The sequence below is a fragment of the Synchiropus splendidus genome, chromosome 5, assembly GCF_027744825.2.
Source record: "Synchiropus splendidus isolate RoL2022-P1 chromosome 5, RoL_Sspl_1.0, whole genome shotgun sequence".
Taxonomy (NCBI): domain Eukaryota; kingdom Metazoa; phylum Chordata; class Actinopteri; order Syngnathiformes; family Callionymidae; genus Synchiropus; species Synchiropus splendidus.
The window spans coordinates 15,305,089-15,329,325 of record NC_071338.1 but is presented as its reverse complement, the minus strand read 5'-3'; the positions used below and the strand labels follow the sequence as shown (position 1 = coordinate 15,329,325).

The 24,237-nt window shown below is 41.2% G+C and overlaps 1 protein-coding gene and 1 pseudogene across 2 annotated transcripts; both read right to left on the bottom strand.

Annotated features, from left to right (window-relative positions):
• Nucleotides 1-559: 559 nt before the first annotated feature.
• Nucleotides 560-678, bottom strand: LOC128759805 (U2 spliceosomal RNA; annotated as a pseudogene).
• A 3,713-nt stretch (nucleotides 679-4,391) lies between these two features.
• LOC128759174 (uncharacterized) lies at nucleotides 4,392-8,591 on the bottom strand. Of its 2 annotated transcripts, none has more exons than XM_053865937.1 (5): nucleotides 8,480-8,591; nucleotides 5,667-6,254; nucleotides 5,515-5,559; nucleotides 5,318-5,396; nucleotides 4,392-5,231 (listed from the first exon to the last, which is right to left on the bottom strand). In XM_053865937.1, exons 1-5 carry the CDS (start codon nucleotides 8,538-8,540, stop codon nucleotides 5,063-5,065), a joined length of 942 nt encoding a protein of 313 aa, XP_053721912.1. In that variant the 5' UTR covers nucleotides 8,541-8,591; the 3' UTR covers nucleotides 4,392-5,062. The 2 variants fall into 2 exon arrangements, with proteins under 2 accessions (XP_053721912.1, XP_053721913.1); XM_053865938.1 differs by having other exon boundaries at nucleotides 5,670-6,254.
• Nucleotides 8,592-24,237: the final 15,646 nt, after the last annotated feature.

Sequence of the window (24,237 nt, the reverse complement as noted above, 5' to 3'; positions counted from 1 at the left end):
CGTACATGAAACATCCTTGACATTTCTAAAACATCACAGGGGGAATAACAAGCGACTCAGTCCTCCTAGATCGTGCTTTATGATCCTCCTGTTGGAGATGATCATAGTGGAACCTTTCAGATAATGAATGTGCCATACAAACAACATATGCTGACCTTCTCTTCCTCGATTAACTTCTGGAAATTATTGATTTTCTTTTATGAGCTACATATTCACTCACTGTTGGTTCAACAATATTTGTCTTCTGTGGCGATTTCTTGTGTGTTATGTTGACGTTTAGTCAGATGACTTGATGGTTGAGTTTTTCCTCTTATAGATTCCATGTAAATGCGTAGAGAAGTTTCTGTTACAAATGCAGTTAGTCCTTAACCAGGCACTGTAACAATATGTGACTGTAACAATATGTGTGCTGTCTTTGAGAGGTACGTTATCAATACTATTGCGCAGTCGCCATGTTTGTTTTGGAGTTTATCGTTTTCATAAAATTTTGACTCTGGGCTGCTCCCCCTGGTGGATATAATCGTGAACAGCAATACCATCATAAAGAACACAGGGAAGATATAGTTTGGCTAAATAGCGATATGTGATAAAAACAGATCCAACGTTTTAATGAAACAAATATTAAACTGATAAGAACAGATACTACAGATGATCTTAGCCTAAAGGCCGAGAAGTGATTTAATGAAGCAAATATATAACATGGTTTGTATCCCTACCCATTTTATTTAAATACGTTGAAAACCTTCCCTGAAAATAAGAGGATTTGAATAAATTAAATATAGAAAAGAATTAAAAAAAAATGAACATGTAGGAATCATACATCAAGCAATACATGCAAATGGTTGGCAATATTGCAAGTAAATGTCATAAAATTATATAACTAAAAGGTAAAATGAAATGCTGTTGACCCTCATAAGGACAAATGGCATACGTGGACCCACGTTACTGTATAGCACAATGCTGCTAACTGACGCTTGCAAACAGCATTGTTTTGAGATGGATTTGAGGCACAAGGTTTCGAGGCTGCAGGAGCAACTAAATTTATCAAATGTAAATATATTATTATAGACCTCAGAAGTACCGGAAAATGGGGCTCAGCAACACTGAAAATGTGTCCTTGCTTTGCAGTATAAAATGGGTTACTGTCCAAGAGCTAAAGCTCTCCTCCTCAGGTTTTTGGCAGGTGGAAGACCATCCACCGAAGACTACTTGTGTGGTCACTTACTTCTGTTCCAGTTCTCCCAGTCATGAACATAGGTTCACACAGACACGCAACAAAGACGTATACAAAAATATTTCTGAAGGAATAGATTCATATATTGAAGCGAATATCTGCCTCCAAAGAACCTTAAACTTGGTCACAAGCTGATCCCATTATTTTCAGTTCATGGGTGAAGCTCAAGTAGATGCAAGATTAGGAAAAGAGATGAGCTGATAAATCATTAAGGTGGAGGAGGCCCACATGCTCACGGGACCCACAAAGAAAGGAGATGATAAAACATGCAGGCAAGCTTCAACGGGAAACATATTTTCTTCTGGTGTTTCACTGATGATTAAAAAGCTTGCGGGTTGTCCAAACACTGGCAACTCCACTTTTCACCAACCGCAGCTCTTTGAAACAACAAACAGGTTCATACCAGATCATGTGGCTTTGAGGTGGAAACTGGTCTAAAGAGATGTTAAAGAAATCAAGTTTGGTAACTTGACAACAACAAAAAGTGTGACTGCAATACTCCATCAAGGATCTGAAGTCGAAAAACATTCCTCTTCCTTTGCATTTCTCCATGTCCTCTGCTTAACTTTAATGGTTTGATGTTTGCCAAAATCCAATGTGAATCAGCTTCTTAAGCGTACTTATCTGAGCCGCAGCAGCTCCATGCCCTGGGCCGTCCTCTTTTTTTATGCTTTCAGACACTCCTCACTTTGTTTTCTCCCTGCTATGACTTTGCTGCTAGAAGTTACGAACACACAACCGCTGTCCCGGAAAAAAGCACTTTACCCCACGAGCGCAATGAATCCTTTCAGTTTTGAGTCTCATGAATTAGTTTTTACAAATGCCATCAATACATGCTGATCTGGGAGGCACTAAGCTGTGGTTGAGTTTAGAGTTCACTAGTCTGGAAGTCCGGAAGTCACACTTTATGGTCAACGTTACACACGGATCCGGATACAGACGGAACCTTCTGTCCGTGCTCAGTTCCTCAGTATTTCTGTATGTTTGCACAAAGCTTACAGATGCAGACAAAACGGAGCAGTACCACCTGTTACTACCCGATATGTACACGAAGAAGACATAACAATGGCGGAAATACGCCGTCCTCCAGTCGCGATATCTTCAGCCGCCTCCCTCAACACTGCCTTTGTTAGCCTCTTTTTCTGCAAGAGGTACATCATCAATACTTCTTCCACAGTCATGCGCCCCCTGGTGGATATATTGTTGAACAGCAACACCAACATAAAGAACGCATTGAAACGTGATCAGCCACTGTAATATCGTTTGCAAAGGGCTGTTGCATTTTCGTATGTAAAAGGAGCATAAATGGGCCTTTAGAGTGCAGGACTGTGATCACTGGGGTGGAGGCAACACTGTGGCGTCAGGAGTGAACGGTTACTGTCACAGAACCACTCTGATTGTTGGTCATGACAGAGTAAATGGCCTTCATTGCCGACGCTTCCAGTCTTTTAACAGCATCAAGAATTGCTCTCATTTCAGCAAGACAATGTTGGCCTGCACACGTGGGAGGAGACAGCTATTCTGCACGTATGCAGTCCAGCTGACATGTGAGTGGAGATCTTTGTGGCAATGCTATCATTACATCAGTCTGATATTTGCTCTTGAAACTACACAAAGAGCTGTAGCCTCTGCTAATAAGCATTTACACAAACCAGCATTGACAGACAATGGCTCGTAATGATGATTTCATTAGCAGACTGTACCGTCGCCTGACGCCGAATACTCGATGTCCACACATTCACAACATTATTAGAGAGAAGTTCAAAGACAGGGGACACTTCTCTTTTATTCCTATTTTTTCAGCCACTTCTGTTTTGTGTATGGTAATAGGCAAGCAAACTCTGTTTTCCTCTGCTGATGTCACAACATGGCGAGGAGTCGCACGGCTCTCTTTTCAAAGTCACATAATAGAAACAGACCTCCGCCAAGCAGCTTCAGTTCACCCCCCACCCCCGTACAATCTCCTTCAAAAGTATCCTTCAAAAATAATTCCTGGATCCAAATACCCTTCTGGGACAAATGCCAGAAATTCTCCAATCTCCCAATGTAAAAAAAATAAAAAATATATATATATATATGGCTCCAGATGGTGATCCGCATTGCTCCCAAATTCACTCATTGCTCGTCCTACTTCATGTGGTTCATGAAAATTTCATCCAAAATCAGTCCAAGTTATTTTGAACACAGAAAAACAAGCAAGCTCCTTGGCTGAAGTACTAAAATAAACTAAGTCAAAATGGCACCATCAGTATTTCTTCTGCATTCACACCGAGCGTGAGAATGAGAAATATGTTACACATCACTTTTTCATAATAATAGCCGCAGTGAGGGTTTGGAAAGTCGCAGTATTTTGCCTGAACACTGAAACAATCTTCTCCATTTATCACTGGCAAACACATCACCTAAACATTACGAAACTTATTCCGTTATATAGACATTTTTAGAATGTTATTTTCAGTTAATTTCAGTTGCTATATGTGCTGTTAGCCTGTTTAAGATAGACATGAAACATCAGTCAGTCACACAATCATAACATTTAATGTCAACATTTCATATACACTGTTCAGCAGACATGAAGTTAGATCAAAAAATTTTGTTTGTTTGTTTGTTTGCAGAGTGTAATAAAGTTCATTTGGTTCTGACCTCGACTCATCCTTCACATGCTGAATTGATTCCTTCACTTTGAGATACTTCATGATGAGACATTGGGTGAATTGTTTGTAAAAAAAACCCCATCATCATCTAAATGGTAAACAACCAAAGTTGTCATCAGTGTCAGCTTGGTGGTGATCGTAGATATGTTAGAATGCGCTACAACCAGGATATATCATGATAAAAATGGTGCATTCGCACTTAAAACTGGGAAAACTGAGCAGAAATTAAGAAAGTAAACTTGATTTCACCATGCACTCAATAACCTCAAGAGAGTTTGTTTCATTACTGTACCATGCTGCTTTTTGAAAGGAAGGTTTTGCTTAAAACATTTTTTGTATTCGAGCAAAATGTTTATTATTATTTTTATTTGTCTAAGGTGGCATCTGAGTGGGAAGTGTTTTTCGATTAGATCATAAATTGAACATTTGTGTGTGGAACAGATTTTTTAAACTCAACATTTATTGTCTGAAAATGACCATGCTTCATCGGGTTTCAGGTCAGAAAATCATTTATTAGTCTCAACAGGTGAGAAATTACAAAAACAAATGTTGAATACTGAAATGTGGAAAGGCACACATAAAGTAAGTGGATGAAGTCAAACAAATATGATTTAAACATTCGGCTCAGACATAAAAGCTTCAGCAAGTGCAACACAAAATGGGACTTGTGGTATGAGTGTTGGGGTCATGGTAGAACACAAATACATGTCTGACAGTGACTCACCTTTTGTAAAGGTGGCACCTCACTTGAGTAATGAACTTTTATTATTATGCCAGCAATGAAAGGCAATGTTGTTTTTGGTCGGAAAGACATATCACTTGCACCATTTCAGCATTTTGTTTTTAGTGTTAGTGTTTGTCAGGTTCAGCAGAGCAGGAGGCACTGACTGTAAATACTTTATTATATTTCAAAGTGGGAAAAAAAACACTATTACAACAAACATTCTTAATATAAGTTACATACCACAGCATATAAACAACAACATTTGTAAACACAAACAAGCTCAACACAATACAAAACAGTGCGGCAGATGGATTCAAGATGATCAACTGCAAATCTCAGGCAGATTAGAAACAGTCTAGCACTTTTTTAAAGAATGAAATGAAGGAGCACGCACACTGGGTTTGGAATGTTTCACAAAGTACTTCTGCTCAAGTTAAACGTTCATCTTTGTCAGCATTTGTCAGGCAGATCTTCCAGAGGGATGACAGTGTACTCTCCTGCCTTTCCGTTCACTCTTGGGGCCTGTTGGAGCAGGTATGTGGTCATCTCTTGCTCCCTCTGCTGGTGTGGGGAGGTGTTCTGCGTCTCTGGATGCCTCACTTCACGTGGTCCGTTCCATCTGGCACGACAACACAAAGGAAAAAAAAAAGTATGACTTGGCTGTGAGTAAGAATGACTTTCCTCATTATTGGATTTGTGTCTTACTTGTCCCTTGTAGCTATGGCAACGCAGAGCATGACCAGTGCTGCTACACCCACAATAAACCCAAGGATGATGATCCAGTCTGTAATAATAAGAATAGTATGTAATGAGCATGAAAGATAAGGTTTTTATTGGAGTCGGGATGAGACAACAAGGAATGTTAGGCTCATCACAAAGTGATGTGACACAGGCTAACTCACCAGGTGTGACGTGTCCTTTGTGAGTTTCTGGTTCCACCTTTGGATCTGTAGCAATGTAACAAAATGGAAACGGTTATTATTTCAAATCAAAACAACCGTTTTCAAACATCATAAAAATATTGTTATCTCTGAATTGCGGAATAAAAAACAACTACCATGCGCTGGTTGTAGGATTTTCTCTGCATCAGGTTCGACCAGTGCTATCAGACTGCGTCCTAATCCTCTGCTGGCATGAGTGGGTAAGATGTTCTCATGACTGACAGTTGAAGTTGCCGTGCCAAACTCGGAGTTGACAGGAGTCACACGGTATGCTGTGCTGTGGTCCAGGATCCCACCATCTCCTGAGCCTGAAGGAGATTCGTCGTCCACGATGTATCCATGTACCAAACTTGGGTCGGGTTTGGCGGAAGATGAATTGCTGCTGTCAGCTTGGGGGGTCGTGGCGATGGGTGAGTGCGAAGTGAAGCCAATAGTTGAAGATGATGTCGTGGAGGAAAAGACTTGGATTGTCATTGTCTGGTTCTCGCCTCCCTGAGCAACAAATGATTCATTGCCAGCTGCACTACCTTCAATCTCATCTATTTGTGCTGTTGAGTTCTCCACTTGATGAATGGATGGACTGAGAGTCGTGGTCTTTTTTGTCGATTCGGTCGAGGGATGTGTTTGTTGGACAAGAAACCCATCTATCTCAGCCTCTTTCAGAACGTCATCCTCGAGTTTGGCTGGCGATTGGGTGACAGCTGCAACACAGAGAGAAGATCGATGTCATACATTTTGAAAACAGACGTGACCAGAGAAAGATCCTTGTCTAAAAAAATTAGTTGATGTTTAAAAAAATATTGATAAACAAGTAAATGCTCCTTTACACACAAAATCTACACCTCGATCAAATAACCCATCATTTCTCTATGATCACTACATGGTTTCAGCTGCATCTTTCTCAGACTGGAACAAACTATTTGAGAGCAGGTTATCAGCTGCCCTCTTCTGTCCCACTATGTCTGGCCACTTCATCAACACTGACCCTTGACTGACACCCACTGTTTAAGAGTGAGTTAAACATTCACTGGCCGCTTTCACTTAAGGTAGCTTTTTCAGCCTTCATAGTTGGTTGTTATGGTAATGTAATATACCTGATGTGCAGCCCTCAGAAACAGTTTGAGCAACAGTACTTCATTATGACGCAAAAGTCAGACAGCGGCATGAAATATTTCAGGTCCTTGATCACGTCAGCTAGCTGTGACTGATTCCAAAATATTTCCACTACACATTTAAGATCTTTCCGTGTGAGTCAGGTCGTCCATCTGTAAAACACTACCTGTTATGAAACGCCTGAACCAGCTCAACTGGCTCCTAGATGTGGAGATGCAATATCTCAGCTCACTATATTTCAAAAGTAACTGCGACACAACTGCTTATGGAAACACACTCCTTGATGTCCCCCATCAGAAATGACCCACACTTCATGGGGGTCGGTGACAACAGCTAGAAAATAAATCCATAGATAGTGATGTTTTGTCTTATTATTATATTGTCTTCTTAGAGAGTTATTATGAATTTGGCCCTAATAGAAAAGTGGATTTTTCTTTATTTAATTCTGACCAACCAGGTCCAGTTCAAACCAACGGTGACCTAGATGACTCACCAGCAGCCATTTGTCACAAATCTCAAGCTGAGATCAAAGGGGTGGAAAATCACCAAGACCACACAGGAATGACACGTTTTGTTGCAAAATCTTGTATAAACTTGCGAGAGGATTGTCTTTGATAAGGTGCGGCGTGAGTCACCAATGATTAACCAGCATGACTAATCGCCTGTGAGAAGGTTTTCAAAAGAATCAGAGAGTACGACACACCTGGCTCCGCTCAGCAAATCCTCAACGTCTCTTTGATTGCTCATTGGAAGGAAGCCATTCTCACGGTTTGTTCAAGGATGAGGAAAACACGGGAATGAGGTCAAGAGCCTCATCCACCGCCAGTCATGGGTGACACATCAATATTTAGTTTAGTTACATTGGAACACTGGAAGATTTTTACTGTCCTCCGCTCAGTCACTAGTAGGATGGCAGTGAGATGATAAAGTAAATGTTTGCTTATTATGGCTTCAGATTGCTGTTACGTGTTGTTTTTAAGCCACTCACTGAAAATCCATTTAAATACTGAAAAATTCACTTCATGAAGTGAAGAGGTAAAGTTTGGCCTGACATTGTGTGATATACAGTCAATTCAACATGCATGTGTTATGATATGGAGCATTTTTCATTCATGCCTTAAGGTTCTTGTTGGACTGAAACCAATCCCAGCTACATGGCGGTGGGAGGCAGCGGACTCCCTGGACAGATTGCCAGCCCAATGTGGCAAAAACTGGGCAGAAACCCATGAAACTCCAAGCAGAATTCACCTTATGATGTATTCAAAGTCATCCCCTCTGCTGTCAAGCCCCCATCTCTCTAACTGGACTAAAATAACCTTGCAGCTTTCTCGCTTATCAAATAATGCTGCTAAATTCACTGCGATACCAGCGCTCCCTAATAAACGCTGAGCTCAGCAGAAACTATTTAAAAAACGAAATAAAGACCACTACAGCAATGAGCATTGAGGGTTCCAGTTTTAGTCAAGGTGTCTGCAGGTCACTGAATCCTTTCACCTTTCAGTTAAAAAAAGCCTTCTGCAATAAAGGTAAAACACTGAAGAAAAAAAAAGAAGAAAACAGCTCTTAAAACAGTTGCATTCCTAGGATGTAGGAGATAATGTGATGCAGACCATCAAGAGCAGCACTGTAGTTCCACAAAGACCTCAGTGTGTTTTCCACTGCAACAAGTGAAAACTGATGATGGTCCCGGATTAGACGCAGAGCGTTGAGAGCATATTAGGTGGCGATGCTGACTAACCAGGCGACCCCCAAAGAGTCCGATTTTTAAATAATACCTCCTTATGACTAGTCATCACAAGAGAAAACAACTTACCGGTGTGAGTGCAGACCGCTGACAGAAATCCGACAACAGCCCAGAGAGCAAGATTCCTCATTGTTGGATGGGATCAGGTGATGTGCAGCGGAGTTTTGATAATGAGTCAGAGAATTCGCGCTGCTTTTATACACCGGAGCAGGTACGCTGGCTCGACTACAGCTGAGGACAGGCACACCCACAGTCACACCCCTTCATACACTCTCTCATGGCCCAACGCTTTAGACACCTGTTGAGGCACATTGCCGTTTTTGATCATTATCATCGGGAAACAAACCAAGAAATAAATCTCTGAACTCTGTTTTCTGAAAGGTGGACCATATATATATATATATATATATATATATATATATATATATATATATATATATATATATATATATATATGTGTGTGTGTGTGTGTGTGTGTGTGTGTGTGTGTGTGTGTGGTCGACCCAACACTTTCTCTTCAATATGATTCCCTCTGCTACACCTGGGATCTGTGGGAAGAGCTTCTTTCTTGTTCCAGAGAGGAAGGACAACGGGGCATGACATTACTCAAGCGCTGACAGCACAGAGCACTGCTGAGTTCCATTCACCACTATGTTAGGAGGTCTGTCTGAACTCATGATGGTGACCAGATAATACAAAAGAAGACAAAACATTGCATCAAGGGGTTTGGTTTTTCCAGTCCTGAGAGTTTCTAACAACATAACATGCATATGTTAAGAATTCAAATAGGAGCGTTGTCTCGAAGATTCAAGATGGAGATGCCATTGGTGGGTGACTCCAGAGGATGGGGCACCGAACCCCTCATCACAGGCCATTCGGCCCGCATTTATGTTAATAGGTCCGACCAATTCTGTCAATAGCATCTATAGGCAGCCAGAGTGAAAGGGTGTCTTTGTTTTTCGCTGCTGCTGCCGTCCCGCTGGCTCCATCAACATCAGACCTCCACTTTACTGCAGAGTGCGAAGTGGCCATAATGAGGATCATGAGTATGTTCTCAGTAGGAAAATGGCTGATGGTTACAACTGGGGAACAGGCAAGTGCATGTCCGACATTAGTGTGTCTGGATCCTCCTAAAGAAATATGATCAGACACTTGGTATGGGTGAAAAAGACAACAGCAAAAACATCACAAGAATGTCACCATTTTCTTTTGTGTTGATATTAAATCCCGACATTTCTCCCCAGAATCAATATTGATGCACAGCAATGATGCGACACAAAGTTTCATATTTGAGGAAAACCTTTATTTTCAAACTGAAATCAAACAAGAACTTGAGTCAAATGAATACCAAGAACTCCAGGTGGCTGATGCTAACACAGCTAGCACATTCTGCTGCTCAGTATTGCTCCTCTGAGGATGTAGACGCTGGATTAACACCATCGCAGTGATCGAAGGTTCTACTGGGGTGTAGAACTGTGGTGAAACTGGATCAACAGAGGCCATGTGATACAAGGCTGACAATGAAGCACAAAACTTTTACAGACAGAAGGTGTTCTTACTCATTGTTAATGCACATAAGCTGCTAAAGAAAAAAAAACCCGTCAACCCTCAAATTCATCTGGACTGAAACGTGAGATAACAAAACCCAGAAATCCATAATAGCAAATGGGTTCTCTCTGGGTTCCACCCCTTAGTGTCCTCAGTCTTCCATTCACTCCATTCTCCAGTCACCTGATCTATCCAGATCACCATATCTGCATCATATAGACATGTAGGTGCTCCTCACCCAGTGAAGTTGTTCAGTTGACTGGTTGCCTACCGTTGAAAGGGGAGTATCAAAATACAGATGAAAATGATATACATCTAGATCCCTTGTGTCTTCAGTTCCATAAGCGACTCGTACATATGTTACACACCACAGATCAGGTCACCAAGTTGATGACGCCGCCTCAGCTTTGAAGGTTGCATACGTTACTTAACCCTGACAGAGCGTGTATACTGACAGTTTCCAAAACTCCCTGAAGAAAAATCAAGATCACATCTGCAGATTAAGTCAATGTCAACAGTATTGGAGAAAGATGAGACGACAGCCTTTCATCAGAACTTCCTTATCATTTTCTCTTTCAGGGAACAAGTTCGGATTTGTTCGAGATAATCACTTTAGTTCTGCTTCGCCGTCTCAAACTCAGTTTGTATGAACTACGAAATGTCCCGCAGTCACTACCAGGTAATTACCGTGTGTTTACAAACTCAGTGTTTTGGCGTGCCATGTTTGAAACAAAAACTACGTGACAACAGAATGTGGAAGCTGGGATGAGTTTCGGGCGGAAGTTGATGAGTCAGTTAGGCCGCGGGGCAACATTTGTCGTCAGTGAAGTTTTGCGTCACTGTTACTCAGCATGTGTGGGTGAACCCTGTTCTGACATGCGCTCCACACCCAGACTTTTGTACCAGTTCAACGTGGGAATTTTTTTTCTTTGGAAGAAGCCTCAACCCTCCCCACCCAGCTTTATATGCTGGTTTTATTATCTAGAATGTTCGCTGGCTAGACTGGGTTTTAATGGGGTTGCTGTGGGAAACGGTGCACATTGGGACACAATATTTTCTGGTTTTACTTTTCCAACCGATGTTACAAGCTTAATGTTTTTAAAATGATGTTATGGTTGTGAACTGATGATAAGAAGGTCAACAGTTGAAGTTGTGAGTTGGAACGTGCTGAAGGAATTCCTGCTTCTTTTGTGTCGCGGAAAAGCTCGCGTTTTCCTTCGGCATCGATTAGAACAGACTTTTTATTTTCTAATTGTTAAAGAAATGTGTGGAAAAATACAGTAATTTAAATACAGATAACATATAGTTGAAGCATTCAATAGCAGAAGTCATTGAAGAGGAAGGTGATGCCTCCACTGCAGATACAGTCCGTGTGATGACAGTCACACGATCATTCACTCATTGCTTTTGCATTCTCTGAACGGGTGAGGTACAACGGACCATTGAGTCTTCATGGAGCAAATGCAGTTGAAGTTTCTGGGAAGCAGGAAGAAGCCCTCACTGCCACTTTTGCAGCTGCTGCACATGGCTCGAATCCTAGACTTATACATTTTCAATACTCCACTGATGAGCACGTGGAGTGCAAGTGACTACTGTACTGTAGTACTGAAAACATTGCCCCCATTCTGAGGAAACCTGATGTGAATTTATGACATTAGTGCCTTACAATTGTGCCTTTCCGTGCCTCCTCTCCAGCTCCTGACCCCGCAGGTTGCTCTGCCACAGTGATAGAGAGGCCATTAGTTCTGATGTCATATCGCTGTGTCTCTCTGTGTAGTGACTTCACCCTGACTAACCACAACATAAAATACATACATACATCTTTAGTTAACCAGTGCTTAGTCCTGTTGTAGAGAGTGCTGGTGCCTATCTCACCCTACACAGGGCACACACACACCTAGGGGAAATGTTAGAGTTTCCAATTAAGCTAGTGGGCATGTCTTTGGGCTGTGGGGGGGAACCGGAGTACCCCGAGAAAACTCAGGCGCACACGGGAAGAACTTGCAAACTCCATGCAGAAAGGTCCAGAACTGGTGACCTTCTTGCTGAGTCGGTTAACAAGCCATGCTGTGCTGGCAACACAAAGGAGTTCAACAACAACAGCCAAAAGCCAGACAATTGTTGGTTTAATTCTTTTTCATGAGTTTGATTTAGGAGCTTCCAATGGTGGTTAAGAGACAAATCTGGTTTCAGTATTTCCTGGAACATCATGAACCCAAGCGTGTGTTCGCCTGGATGTTGATTTATTACAAAGTGATATAACAGCACAACGTGTGAAAATCGACAAAGCTTGCATGCTACCGCGTGACTGATGATTCATGGGAGCTTAATTTATGTTTTTTTTTCATTTGTGTGAAAGAAAAGTAAGAAGGAAGAAGTGTATGACTTTTATGTCCCGGCCAGGCAATGGATTTCCCCAAGTCAAGTCTTGGAAGTCATTTGCATAAAATACTTGTGAAAATGATGAGTGACATGTTGGTACCTGATGTTGTTATGACATTTATTCAATAGTAACGGTCGTTGATGGTTTCAAACCTTCTGTCAAGTTTTGTGAGGAAGTGATTTGCATCCATGTTCCAAGTCTGCCGTCAGATCCATGATACAAGTGATATGGACTCAACATTTTAATGTGCAGTGGACACGTCCAACGTGTTTTTATCTGCCATTCCACTGAGTTATGTTTTTATGGATTTACAAAGACCTTGAAACACTTCAGAGCCATTGCAGCAGTTATTGAATTATTCCACTGTGAAATTACAGCAGCATCAATGGCTTTGCTCCCATAACACCAGTCAGACAAAGAGACAGTGATCAATGCTTTTAAACCCAACTGTACAAGGTTACGTCGACAAAGCACATTTCCATCTTCTCTGTGAAGTTATTTGTGTATGAATGCGGCTCCAGCATTTTCCTTGTATTTTACTTCAAAATAAAAGATGGAGTGCAGTTGAACCAATCTCACTTGCCAGTTCTTGAGTTATTTTCTCAGCCTCTCTTTGGAGTTATTGTTACATTTTAACTGATTTCCGTGTCTCATTGAATGCAACACAAGTTGTCTGAGTGTGTACCAGAACGAGAACAAAGACAAGTGATTTCACTTGCCTTTCTTTACAGATTCTCTTTGTTGGGCTTCAGTCTTCAGAGCGCACACTCAGCACATGTCGAGAGACAATAAGGAAGTTCTGGTGAAGTCGGCCATGTTTTTTGTTAGGAGGGTTGTTTCATTGCAGAATATTCAGAGAATAGTTTTCAGGAATAACTCATTGACACTTGATGCAGGGGGGGTACTAACTAACAATAAATAGATTTCCCATGAGCATAGTACATGGAAGCGGTCTGTTTTTAAAGTCCAAGCTGAATCAAATTTGTTTCTCTTTTGATTTGGGATGCAAAATATTTTTATGTCTTATGATATGTGGCTGAAGGTGATATGCCTCTACCTTTCTGTTGCTACAACAAATAATATTTATGCATCCAAGACTGCTCTCTGAGCGATTAAAAAATGTTTGAAAATCTGTGCATTTACAGACATAAGTAATGTGAGAGCGAGAGTGTCATCTGCACACAAGCAAACATGTTATCCAGTCAATTTCTGTGTTCAGCCGTTTCTGGGAAATATTCAAATTTGGATGACTGCATAAGCAGCAGGCCGTGAGTTTACTGTAGCGCCAAAGATCAACACATTACAAAGCCTTTCCCGCTGCACTGTTAGACGCTGAGTCATGAATTATTCAGTTTAAAGAACTCCCTGTTGCATTTTAAGTCTAACTCGTGGTCAAATACTGTTTTAGACTTAAAATGCGGCTGCTTAAGTCGTTGTCATGCCACCCGCTTGAATGTGGACACGTCTGATGGATGAGATGCTCGTGTTTTTTGTGTGTTTTTCCACATTCATATTACTGATGAACTCCCACTCTAAAACACACACCATGCTACGATCGTTGTTACACTGGAAAACACATTCATTCCCATTACTTACACATATGGGATGCAGCCCCAGTACTCTCATTGGCGAGGCATAAATACATACAGGACCGAGCGTGCATACATGCACAGCACACACATTTCCTTTCAGAACAACAAGCTCTGTTATATCTGAGCCATAAGTGCTCCAGCCCATTAACACATGCATTTGTACACCCCATGTCAAGTGCGAGTATTATTGGGCAGATGAAGTAACCTTGTACACTGACGTCTGCTGGGTACAGAGTTAGTTGCTTTCATTTAAACCGGAGCTCACAGTCGTGTCAACAAACAATTCATCAATGCATCTTCTCAGCATTACACATTTTACTTTCATATTTTATGGTGAATAAATAATCGCTCTCACTCTGTCTTTCATACGCGCTGTGTTTTAGCATTCTTTATTCTTTCTCCCTCTCAACAACAATTATACCTCAAGGGCCTGTCATGCAGAAATATTTTGCCAAATGTCATTTGAATGGCTTGTAATGATGACAACTGTGACCCCGGAATGGATTTGAAAGGGACACAGTTGTTCTTGGCTCACGTCCATACTCGATGCAGCGGCACATGAATGTAATGTTCACACTGGTGAGCGTTTCTGCTTCCCAGTCCAACTGCTGCGTGTGTTTCCTTCGTAACATGATTGGATGCATCCAGTGTAGGCCTGGCAGCATTCCCTGTAATCCGGTTACCAGCACATCTGGAACTACATGAAGTGTGGAGGTTAGATGACACAATGTTGAACACAAATGTCGTTATCAGAGCAAAAAGCTGCTTCGCAGAAGTGTTTTTGTGCTGCGGATTGACTTGCCGACAACCATTTTGAACTGAATAAATAAATAAATGACTGTGCAACCAACGCTGCAACTGGAACCAGAAATCTTTCCACTCGTGCTGTTGTCATTTAAGGTCTGTTAGTGTCTTTGGAAAGACCTTAAATTTCAGCCATTTATTTGAGAATAAGAGAAACTAGAGGAGCCTTGGAAAACTGAGATTCCAGGTCTATTCACAAAAGTTGAGGACTGAGCATTTTGGTGGTTTTTGCCCTCAGTAAGCCCATGTTTCACTGTCATTGCAGCAAATAGAAAGGCCTGCCATTTAAGTTTATTGGCTTAAATACTCCTTAGATTGCCTCAATTGAGTGTATTCAGTTATATCGAGTGGTTCATATAATCTTGAAACTAAATGCACCGACATTTGGTTTTACATGTCCTTGTACCGTATGTCTCCTGCTCTGTATTCGTCAGTATTGTAAAAGATTTGCCCAGCAATGGCCCTTCTCCTCAGGGTTACTGCTGAGCTCCTCGCAGGCTGCAGAACATGATCTTCATCCATTTCACAGACCAGAAACTCAATTCACGCTCTCAAGTCTCTGGACGAGGTCACATGGCTTATGCCACACCAGTCTTTCTCAGTAAAAAATGGAGAGAGCTTTTTATGTGGCGCTTCCTGTAGCGCAAGAGCTCATCATTTTAAGCAAGCATAAAAAAGAATAGTTGGAAAAGCAGATTAAACATACCTGATACATGATACCAGATAATAAGAATAGCAATTGTAGTATTAATTATAGTCATAGCCCGAACACGTGAAGTGATCATCCTTTTTATGGTGCCAAATCCAGGCTGGAGGAAGCAGAAAATGTGTTTCTTTTAAAGGCTCTCTGTGTGGTTGCCAGGACTCATTGAATCAGCTAAAGACTGGTTCCTTTGGGTCTCGATAAACCAGGTCATAAGAAGACAAATTTAATACTTGCGCTGTACCATAGGTAATTACAGTATATTTACATGCAATCATCCTAGCAATACAGTGAAAACAAACCATGGCTGCTCTGACTATTACATTTTATTCAGAAACTTGCACCTGTCTTTAAATCGAGACACCTGTCAAAGGAAGTTCTCCACTGTGTTGACAATTGGCTTGTTTGTCTCATTTTTGGGGTCTGGTTTTGACTAAGAATATTTATTTTGGTGCATTCCTAGTTTCCTTGTGCAACTGAACATGGCCTTGAATGGTTTTCCATTGGAACACCTTTAATATCACAGTGGGAGGGATCAAAGTGGTGAAGATTACATGTTACAGCAGCGCTCGTCCATATCCACATGAAAACAAAGGCCGTCTCCTTTCTTCTCAGAGGCTTTTAACTCTGCTTTCAACAATTGCCAAAGATTATGCTTGTTCTCTGTATCAAGCTCTCAAATATGGTGGTTCTTCTCGCAGACTGTTAGATGTTGCGGATTCCCTGATGACATGTCACTCCATTGGCCAATCTTACGGTAGTGACACCACAGAACTATTCAGATTTTAACATACAAGTGTGCCGTTCCAAAAGGTTTGATGGAGGGAGCTGCAGCTGGGAGCAGAGGCGGGCTGAAGGTCCCCTCCTGACCAATCACAGGAGAGTGGGCGTGGCCATAGAGAGCAAGATTTCAGTGCTCATGCGCTAAGGTGAATATTTCAAATGCTTGAGAGACACATGCTGATGTGTTCAATAGGGGTTCAATATCATTTTGATCTCTGATTGACATGCACTATACTCTTGTGCTCAAGCTTCTATTTGAACCTCAAATTAGTTGCTCTTTAAGTTCATGTGTGTCTTTGTGTGATTGACATTTTATATTTGGCTGCACTCCAGGCATGAGTGAAGTATGCAATATATGAATATCAGCTGATTCCACAGTAGAGCTGATCTAACCATGCTTGGACTTAATCCAGGACAAGACCGGAATGGAATGGAATGCACGGAAGTTTATAATGAGAGTGAAAATGTCTGATAGTAGATGCAGATGAATATGAACAAACTATTCCATGAATGTCTTGTGGTCTTCACCACCACTAACAACACAACATTACAATGCCAATTCTTAATGTCCTGTCCGTGAAACACTCGCACCTCAAGTCTCATAATGCACTGCAACAGTGGCAGCTCGTACAACATTATAGGTCAAATTGGATTTTCGGAATGTAATTCATGGTGTGAGAAACTTGACGTGTATTTTTTGTTTGCTCTCTTTCTGTTTGATCTGTGGACATCACGTCAGCAAATCAGAAGATGTCGACTGGTATTGAATAGGGATTGCAGTGTACGTCTTATTAAAATCGAAAGAAAAAGTGTCTGGGTCTCACGGGCTATTTTAAAAGACTGATTGACGCAGGGTTTGAAAATGCTTCACAACAATGCGCACGAGCTGACAGCCCAAACATGTATGCTAATACCGGTGTGAGCTGAGTGCTACAGACGCCTGCATCGCCGATGCAATAATTTAAAGGCTCCATGCAAAGACAGATCTTGGTGAGCTCTTAGGAAAGCACAACGGCACCTCATCCGTCATGTCACTCTCTCTTCAGACTATCTCCTGAGCCCAGCTGGAGCGCTTCCTTTTTCTCTCTTTGCCCACAGACAGGCGCACATGTGCTGAAATATGATGGATGAGGGAAATGTGCACACAAATCGTCCTCTTTCAGCGGAGCATGACTCCATTTACACGCACAACATTTCTGGTGAGCACAGTGTGGCTCGGCGACGGTTGTATTCTCCTCATGCCGACCGCTTCTGTAGGGACGAGCAGGCACACGTGTGGCACACTTCACTTTTTTTTCTCCGTCATTTCTGGGCAGCGGGAGATAAGACCCCAAATAATAATTAGCACGGAAGAGCTATTGTGCAAAAATGGTAATCCTGTAAAAGTGCGGTTACACACGAGACCAATAAACCTAACTGAATCTCCATTTAACTTTATAAAGTACAATTAGTTGCTTTTCATTTGACATATACTCAACGCTTTGATTCAACATGGGGAAATTTCAATCAGAAATTTAAGACACTTTATGAAAAACCGAGTATTAAGTTTAATTCACTGCCTATCATCCAGTTCTGTACTGGGTCGGTGTGTACTGGTATGTGTACTTTACACCTCAGTGTACTGCAGTGCTTCTCAATTATTTTCCGTTGTAAATTAGAAAGTAAATGTTTTGTGCCCCCCCGACTCTAGTATCATTTGTCTATTACAAGTACACCTCTGCATAGCATTGTATCCTTCTTAACGTGGAAGAAAAGAAAAAAAGAAAGTAATATAGATGAACTTACAATAAAGAACAACTTTCTTGGTATTGCTTTTGTCTTTAAGAGAAAAGACTTAAAGTGCATCAATGTTCCCCAGCAGTCACTCCGTCCAATCTCCCTGCAGTATACAGCTTGTTTCTTTTTTCTGATGAAAAATATCACCTCTAATGAAACCCATTGTTTTGATGGACACTTCTTGCCAAATGATGTCATAGCGCACTTGGAGTTGTGTATGATGACTCAGACTACTGTGTACAGGTTCAAGGAGATGTAGGTGTTTCAGGTGAGCGGGGCCTGGCTCCAGAAGGGAGTTACGAGGACACGAAATGGAGCGGTTGAATGGCAATAGAAGCCCTTTCGAGTGGTCCTTGACTACATCAGAATACGATCGTCCTATATGGCATTAGCACAGGTTCAAACCAGGGAGTCTGCTGCTGCACAAATGCCTGTTGTTGACAATACCGCCGCTGAACGAGACGTCAACAGTGACGTCAGAAAGGACGATGAGTGGCCAGACGAATTAAAATATCTCCATGACACTTAGAATTTGGCTCATGAGACAGTGATTTAGTATGGCCTTTTTTCTTTTGTCCTTTGTCCTTTGTCCTTTGTCTCTGAAACTATTGATTCATTGATCAATTGAGCTACATACAATACGAATATCATCCGCGTTACTGTCCCACATTTGTATGACAGACGGACAGCAGGTCACTAAGAGTAGTACTGGCACTTGTTTTTATTCCACTTAAAGCTCTGACCGAGGTCCTTGTGTGAAAAGTGATTGACAGCACAAGCTGTCTATTTTCAGTCAAGCTTTATCTACTGCTGGAGGGGGATTTTGATGCTGAGAAAAGAAAAATACACAGTGGCTACAGGAGAAAGTATGGTGTAAAATAGCCTGTAAACGGCCGAGATGATGCCCAACCATCATCTCAGTTGCTTCAGACATGAAGAAGAGTATCTCCAGCGTATCAGATAAACCTCTGTAAAAGCTACGCAATTCACAATGGCTGCATCACATTATAATGTACTAGTTGAGTGAGTGAACTTACTCCCATCCCAAACTTTTTGGGTGAGAATCAAAGAGGAATATGTCAATAAAAAACTCCTGTGCATAAAGGTTTTGCATCTACTAAAATACCGCTATTAAATGTACAACATAATCTATTATAAATATAATCATTCAGCTGTTTTTTTTTCAATATTTTTACACAGTGTAAACATTTACAAAGGCGTTGCTATTATGTAATTAGTTCCAACAATTCATAAATTACAGCCAACATTTCAGGTAAAACGGACTCAGTGAGTGGCTTATAAAGCCGCAGCAGGAAACAGGAAATGAGGAGCTTGCACCGCTGGAGAAATCCACTTTTTTCAGTCATTACCGCCCCTTAGCCTCTCCTAAACATTGATTCACAATTACCGAATCAACGGGGAGCTGTGACATATCAGAAAAGATGAAATATTTTCGGTCATTATTTGGCGGTAATGACAGTCAATTCATTTTCTCGTGAACCTTGAGAAGGGACTGTCTCAAAAGTGAAAAGGCTTCCTCAGTTAAAATCCATTATTATGACACGTGACATTTTTGCAGTGACGCCTACACAGTGTCAGCTCACAGGGCCATGAGCCCAAGAGGTCTTTTTTGGATAAGCACTTTGTCTGGGTGGTGCGTGACAATAGCAGGAGCCCATATTCTATATTACCTCTTATGGTAATTGAAGCACTGTCGGACCCTTTTGTGTTGAGACAGGATGGAGGTGTTTATTAAAGTAACTGTATTCTGGATGAGTTGGAGCATTTCCATACTGGTTGTTGTTGTTGCCACTTTTCCTATTTGAGCATTTACCCAGGGATCTTGGCAGAGTGCCTTCTTGATAATCCACAGCTATTAATATTTATAATATTTCAAAACTGTTTGCTGGATTCACTTTTTGCATAAGGTGAATCTGGTTTCTTCAGCAGATCATTTGTCTGTTCAAACTGTGTTTTGACAGTTTTGACTCACAGATATGTACTGTATTGTCCACTGGTGAGAGTTCAAGTGGTTGTCCAGCCTTAGACCTACAGTAAGATGAAAACATCTATCATTTGCTGAATACAGTATATGCATACATGACTGAAATACATTTGGAGCTCAAAGTCAGCCGGCACCCTACTGCGAATATCTTATCTTCAATGGTGATATCTCACATACAGCTGCAGTAGCCTCACACGAGAAGAACGCTTTAGATACATTTAGATATAACTAGGGCTGTCAATTCATCGCACTAAACTAGTGCGATGAATTGATAGTTAACACGTAACACTAGTCGACAAGTGATTAATGGTTAGTAGTGTCATACATTTTTTAGCTGTTATAAATGTAAATGATGAGATCCCTTTAAGTTATATTTAGAACAGATAACAAATGTGTGAATAACTTGCCATTGATCGTGACTTAACTCAGCTGTAGTGCGATTCATTGAAATTAATATATTTAATCCACTGACAGCGTTAACTTCTGCTGTGCTACTTTAAAGTTGACAATGCTCTGATTTACAGTGTGTAGTGACAAGAACTACAAAAATGGGTGATGCGCTGTGTCTTTGACTCTATTCCAGTTTGTGGAGTCAATCACTGTTTATCTGTGGAGATATTCTCTTCCTCCTTAATATATTTGTCCTCATTTTTTTGTGGGCAACAAAAAGTTCACGGCTTCATTCATGTTTATAATGTGCCACAATCGTGTCTTCACTGCAGCTCCTGTGAAAAGGGATTCACAGGTTTTGACATCAAAGTGCTGGTCCAGGACAGGTCTTTGAAAATGCTCCTTGACTGGAATGCTCCTTAACCCGGATCCTGCAGCCTGCGCCTTCACAAACAAACTTAAGCTGCAACTTCACGGTGTTAAAATCGACTAGGTGAAGTTCGTGAGAGGCTCTGTTTACAGTCGGCCTACATGAACAAGCTTTGTGATGTCAAGCCAGTAAGGTGTGGTGTAGGCTTCATTTTAACACTAAACTCCTTGTAAAGGGATGAATTTTGTTGATTCACGTTTGACTAGACGTTAAGACACTGTAATTACAGCATGGTGGACGATAATAGGTCTCTTTTAAAGATAATAGCGCCACAGCACGGAAGTGAGACGGTGAGTTGTTCTATAAAGAAATGTCCTTACAAAAGAAGGAGTAATTAGCGACAGATGGCTCAGGCAAATTTATGGAGCAATTGAAGGAACAAACCATTTTAGAAAACCACCACTCGTGGTGCAAACACGAATCCCAAATTCTGATGAATTAAATGGCCGCCTGTCATGTTTGCCTGGTTGCTTTGCCAGTTTTGTTTCAGACTTCGTCTTGTTTTGAAACATCAGCGCCACATAACATCAACACTGCTTGTATCACAACCATGTTTTACGACTGACAAATCGAGTCTCAACCAATAGATAGGGGCTGTTTCCAGTACAGGCCAGTCATAACAACTGTGTTTGATGAAAAGAAAAAGAAAAGTTTGGAGAGCATGAATATTACATCTCTTTAATGAATTTTCACTCCAACATGTTGTGTTAAGTATATATTTCAGATTTATCTTTCTGTTGTGTCAAATAAGTTTTGTACCAAATCCAAAATTTAACTTAACTTCTGACACATATATGCTAATCCTACATTTTGGTCTTGCTAAGTCTTGGCTCTACTGTTTAGAACTTTGCTAGGCATAGTGATAACTAAAGATACATGAATGACAGTGAGTAAACGGAAAATAAACGTGCAAAATAAAGAGACTTTATTAGGTTTTATTACGTTTCTCCTGCAACCTCAAACTGCTGGCTGGTCAGCGTGCTTTGTTCGGTGTTTCCTCATTTGCTGCAAAACAAAACAAATCCAGAGGAAAATTCTGCTCTTGACATTTATGTTCATTGAGTCTTTCAAGTGTAATGTGTAATTTTGCATACACAGCTGCAGTGATTGTATGGAGAAGCAGGCATCACTGACACATTTCTTGCAAGCACTCGCACCCTGCTGCAATTCATGATATAGTATTTAAGTAACCACAGGAACAATTGAAGTAATTTTTAGATAGTAAGCACAGTCTTAACATAGGTTCACACCATAAGCGATTTTGATACACTTGCTGCGCGACTTGCATCCTTCTTTTCAGGCGACAATTTTGACCGTTTCTCAAGTTGCACCACAAAAGTAGGTTGATCTTCTAGGGGGGAAACTAAAACCAGAGGAAAGTGAATCGCACAGGCAGAATTCGAGCTGCGTTTCTTCTCATTCATTTTGATTCTTCGTCTTCTTCTTGATGAAGTTTCCTTAGATACACACGTCACAGTAAAATCTTGGCTTGCTGCAACTTGGTCGACACTAAAAATGTCGCCTGTGAGCTCATGCCCCAAACAAAGTCGAAATCCCTTCTCTTCTTTGACGTTGTGGCGTTGACGTGCCTTCAGTAAATCACAAGCCATTGTGCAGCATTCCGTGTAAAAAAGCGGTGCTTCACCCACTCTCTGTATGGGCTGTTCTATGTTAGCTAAATACATGAGAAGCACAGTGGCCAACATCCTGCAGCCACCATCCTGTAAATCTCGAAGGTTGAGAGGAGGCCTTTTAAACAGTCATATTTGACTGATCAGAATTATGAGTCACGTAGCCACGATACAATGATGTTGACTGGTGAATGTTGATCGAGGGATTCTATCTTTCGCTTCCAAATGGTTATTTACCATTATTTATTTATTTCCTGCTGATCTTGCCTCCATCGATCCTGCTGTCCGCAGCAGCTGTTGGAGGGGTGGGTAGGTAAAGCGTGGGTGTTTTATGATCCGTCCTCATCCTCTGTCCATCCTGTAAAGTGCTTAACGACAATCAATCTTGACTCCCTCCTTTGGAGATAACATCGACCATGAGGTTGCCATTGATCGCTGAAGAGGCCTCCAGGTGCTCTTCAGTCATTCCACAAACCAAACCTACAGAGAATCCACGAGACAGACCCAGTCCTGCTGATAGATGGAGCACGTCCACATTTACAGTGGCACTGGCTATAGGGCAGCATATGTATGGCGTGCGCCTGCACATGTCACCTTTCCTAATGAAATTAGCCAGAATGAAGCGGCTTACATAATCCATTGCGTGAGCGACCTGATTGTCACTCAGATTTATGCCAAGTCACTGTTTCTCACCGCCGATATCCTTCTTCTGACACATGAATTTGCTTTGTACAGGGTGCAGAGCCGGGATTATAGGAAAAAATGACAGAGTGTCAGAGTGTCAGAGTTAGTATTGACTACAGAAGGGCACAGTGGTGCTTATGAGGCGTCCCACAGATTTCTTAACTATTCTATTTGGTGGGAAAATACAACCCTAAAAAGCTATTCCCCCATATCACTCTTATTTTTAAATGTGCCAGAGAGAACTTATTACTTTTAGACCTCTGCATATTTTATGTTTATTTCATTGTCCTTGCTGATGATATATCACAGGCACGAGTGAGATACGATACGATACGCTACGATACGATACGATACGATACGATACGATACGATACGATACGATACGATACGATACGATACGATACGATACGATACGATACGATACGATACGACACGACACGACACGACACGACACGGTTAGGTTAGGTTAGGTTAGGTTAGATTAGACTAGATTGTCTTTGAATGTTAGATGATCTTTAAGTCAATTTAAGTCGATTTAAGTCAATATTAAGTCTATATTTGATACTGTCAGTATGTACTGGGGTACTGTACACGTTTATTTGGTCCAAAAATACAGGCTCACAATACTTATTCAGATGTCCATAACTACTCCTCACAGATCACAATGCGGTCCAAAAGGTACCATCGGAAAGAGAAGCGAAGCGTGACAGGTTTCGGATGCAGCATCAGCAAAACACATTGCAATACATCGAGACAAAAAATCTGTAAAAGTCACATCTCATCCACAATGGACCTTCAATCATGCCAAATGATACAACATGTTTATCTGAAGACTTTTAGATTCAATAGATCGGAGCTGTGGTTCAACACTGTCCCCATCCTGTGGCAGTCAGAATGAAACACTTTGACAGGTTTGGGAATAAAAATATATATTCAGAGGTCATCACTTTTCTTTTCTATCTACACATACTAGACCTTTCTGGGTGGAGTTTGCAGCACTGGACATTATTAAAGACTCAAGTAAATAAAAGTCAATAAAATAATTTAATGAAATGAACTGTCTGGCCTTTTTCACTCTTTAACAAAGTTTAGACTGTT

Excerpts from the sequence above, each read along its gene's own strand:
- LOC128759174 (XM_053865937.1), bottom strand. The coding sequence starts at position 8,540 with ATGAGGAATCTTGCTCTCTGGGCTGTTGTCGGATTTCTGTCAGCGGTC. Across the intron at positions 6,255-8,479 it reads AGCGGTCTGCACTCACACCG|CTGTCACCCAATCGCCAGCC; the intron begins GTAAGTTGTTTT and ends TCTGTGTTGCAG. Across the intron at positions 5,560-5,666 it reads CCTACAACCAGCGCATGGTA|ATCCAAAGGTGGAACCAGAA; the intron begins GTTGTTTTTTAT and ends ACATTGCTACAG.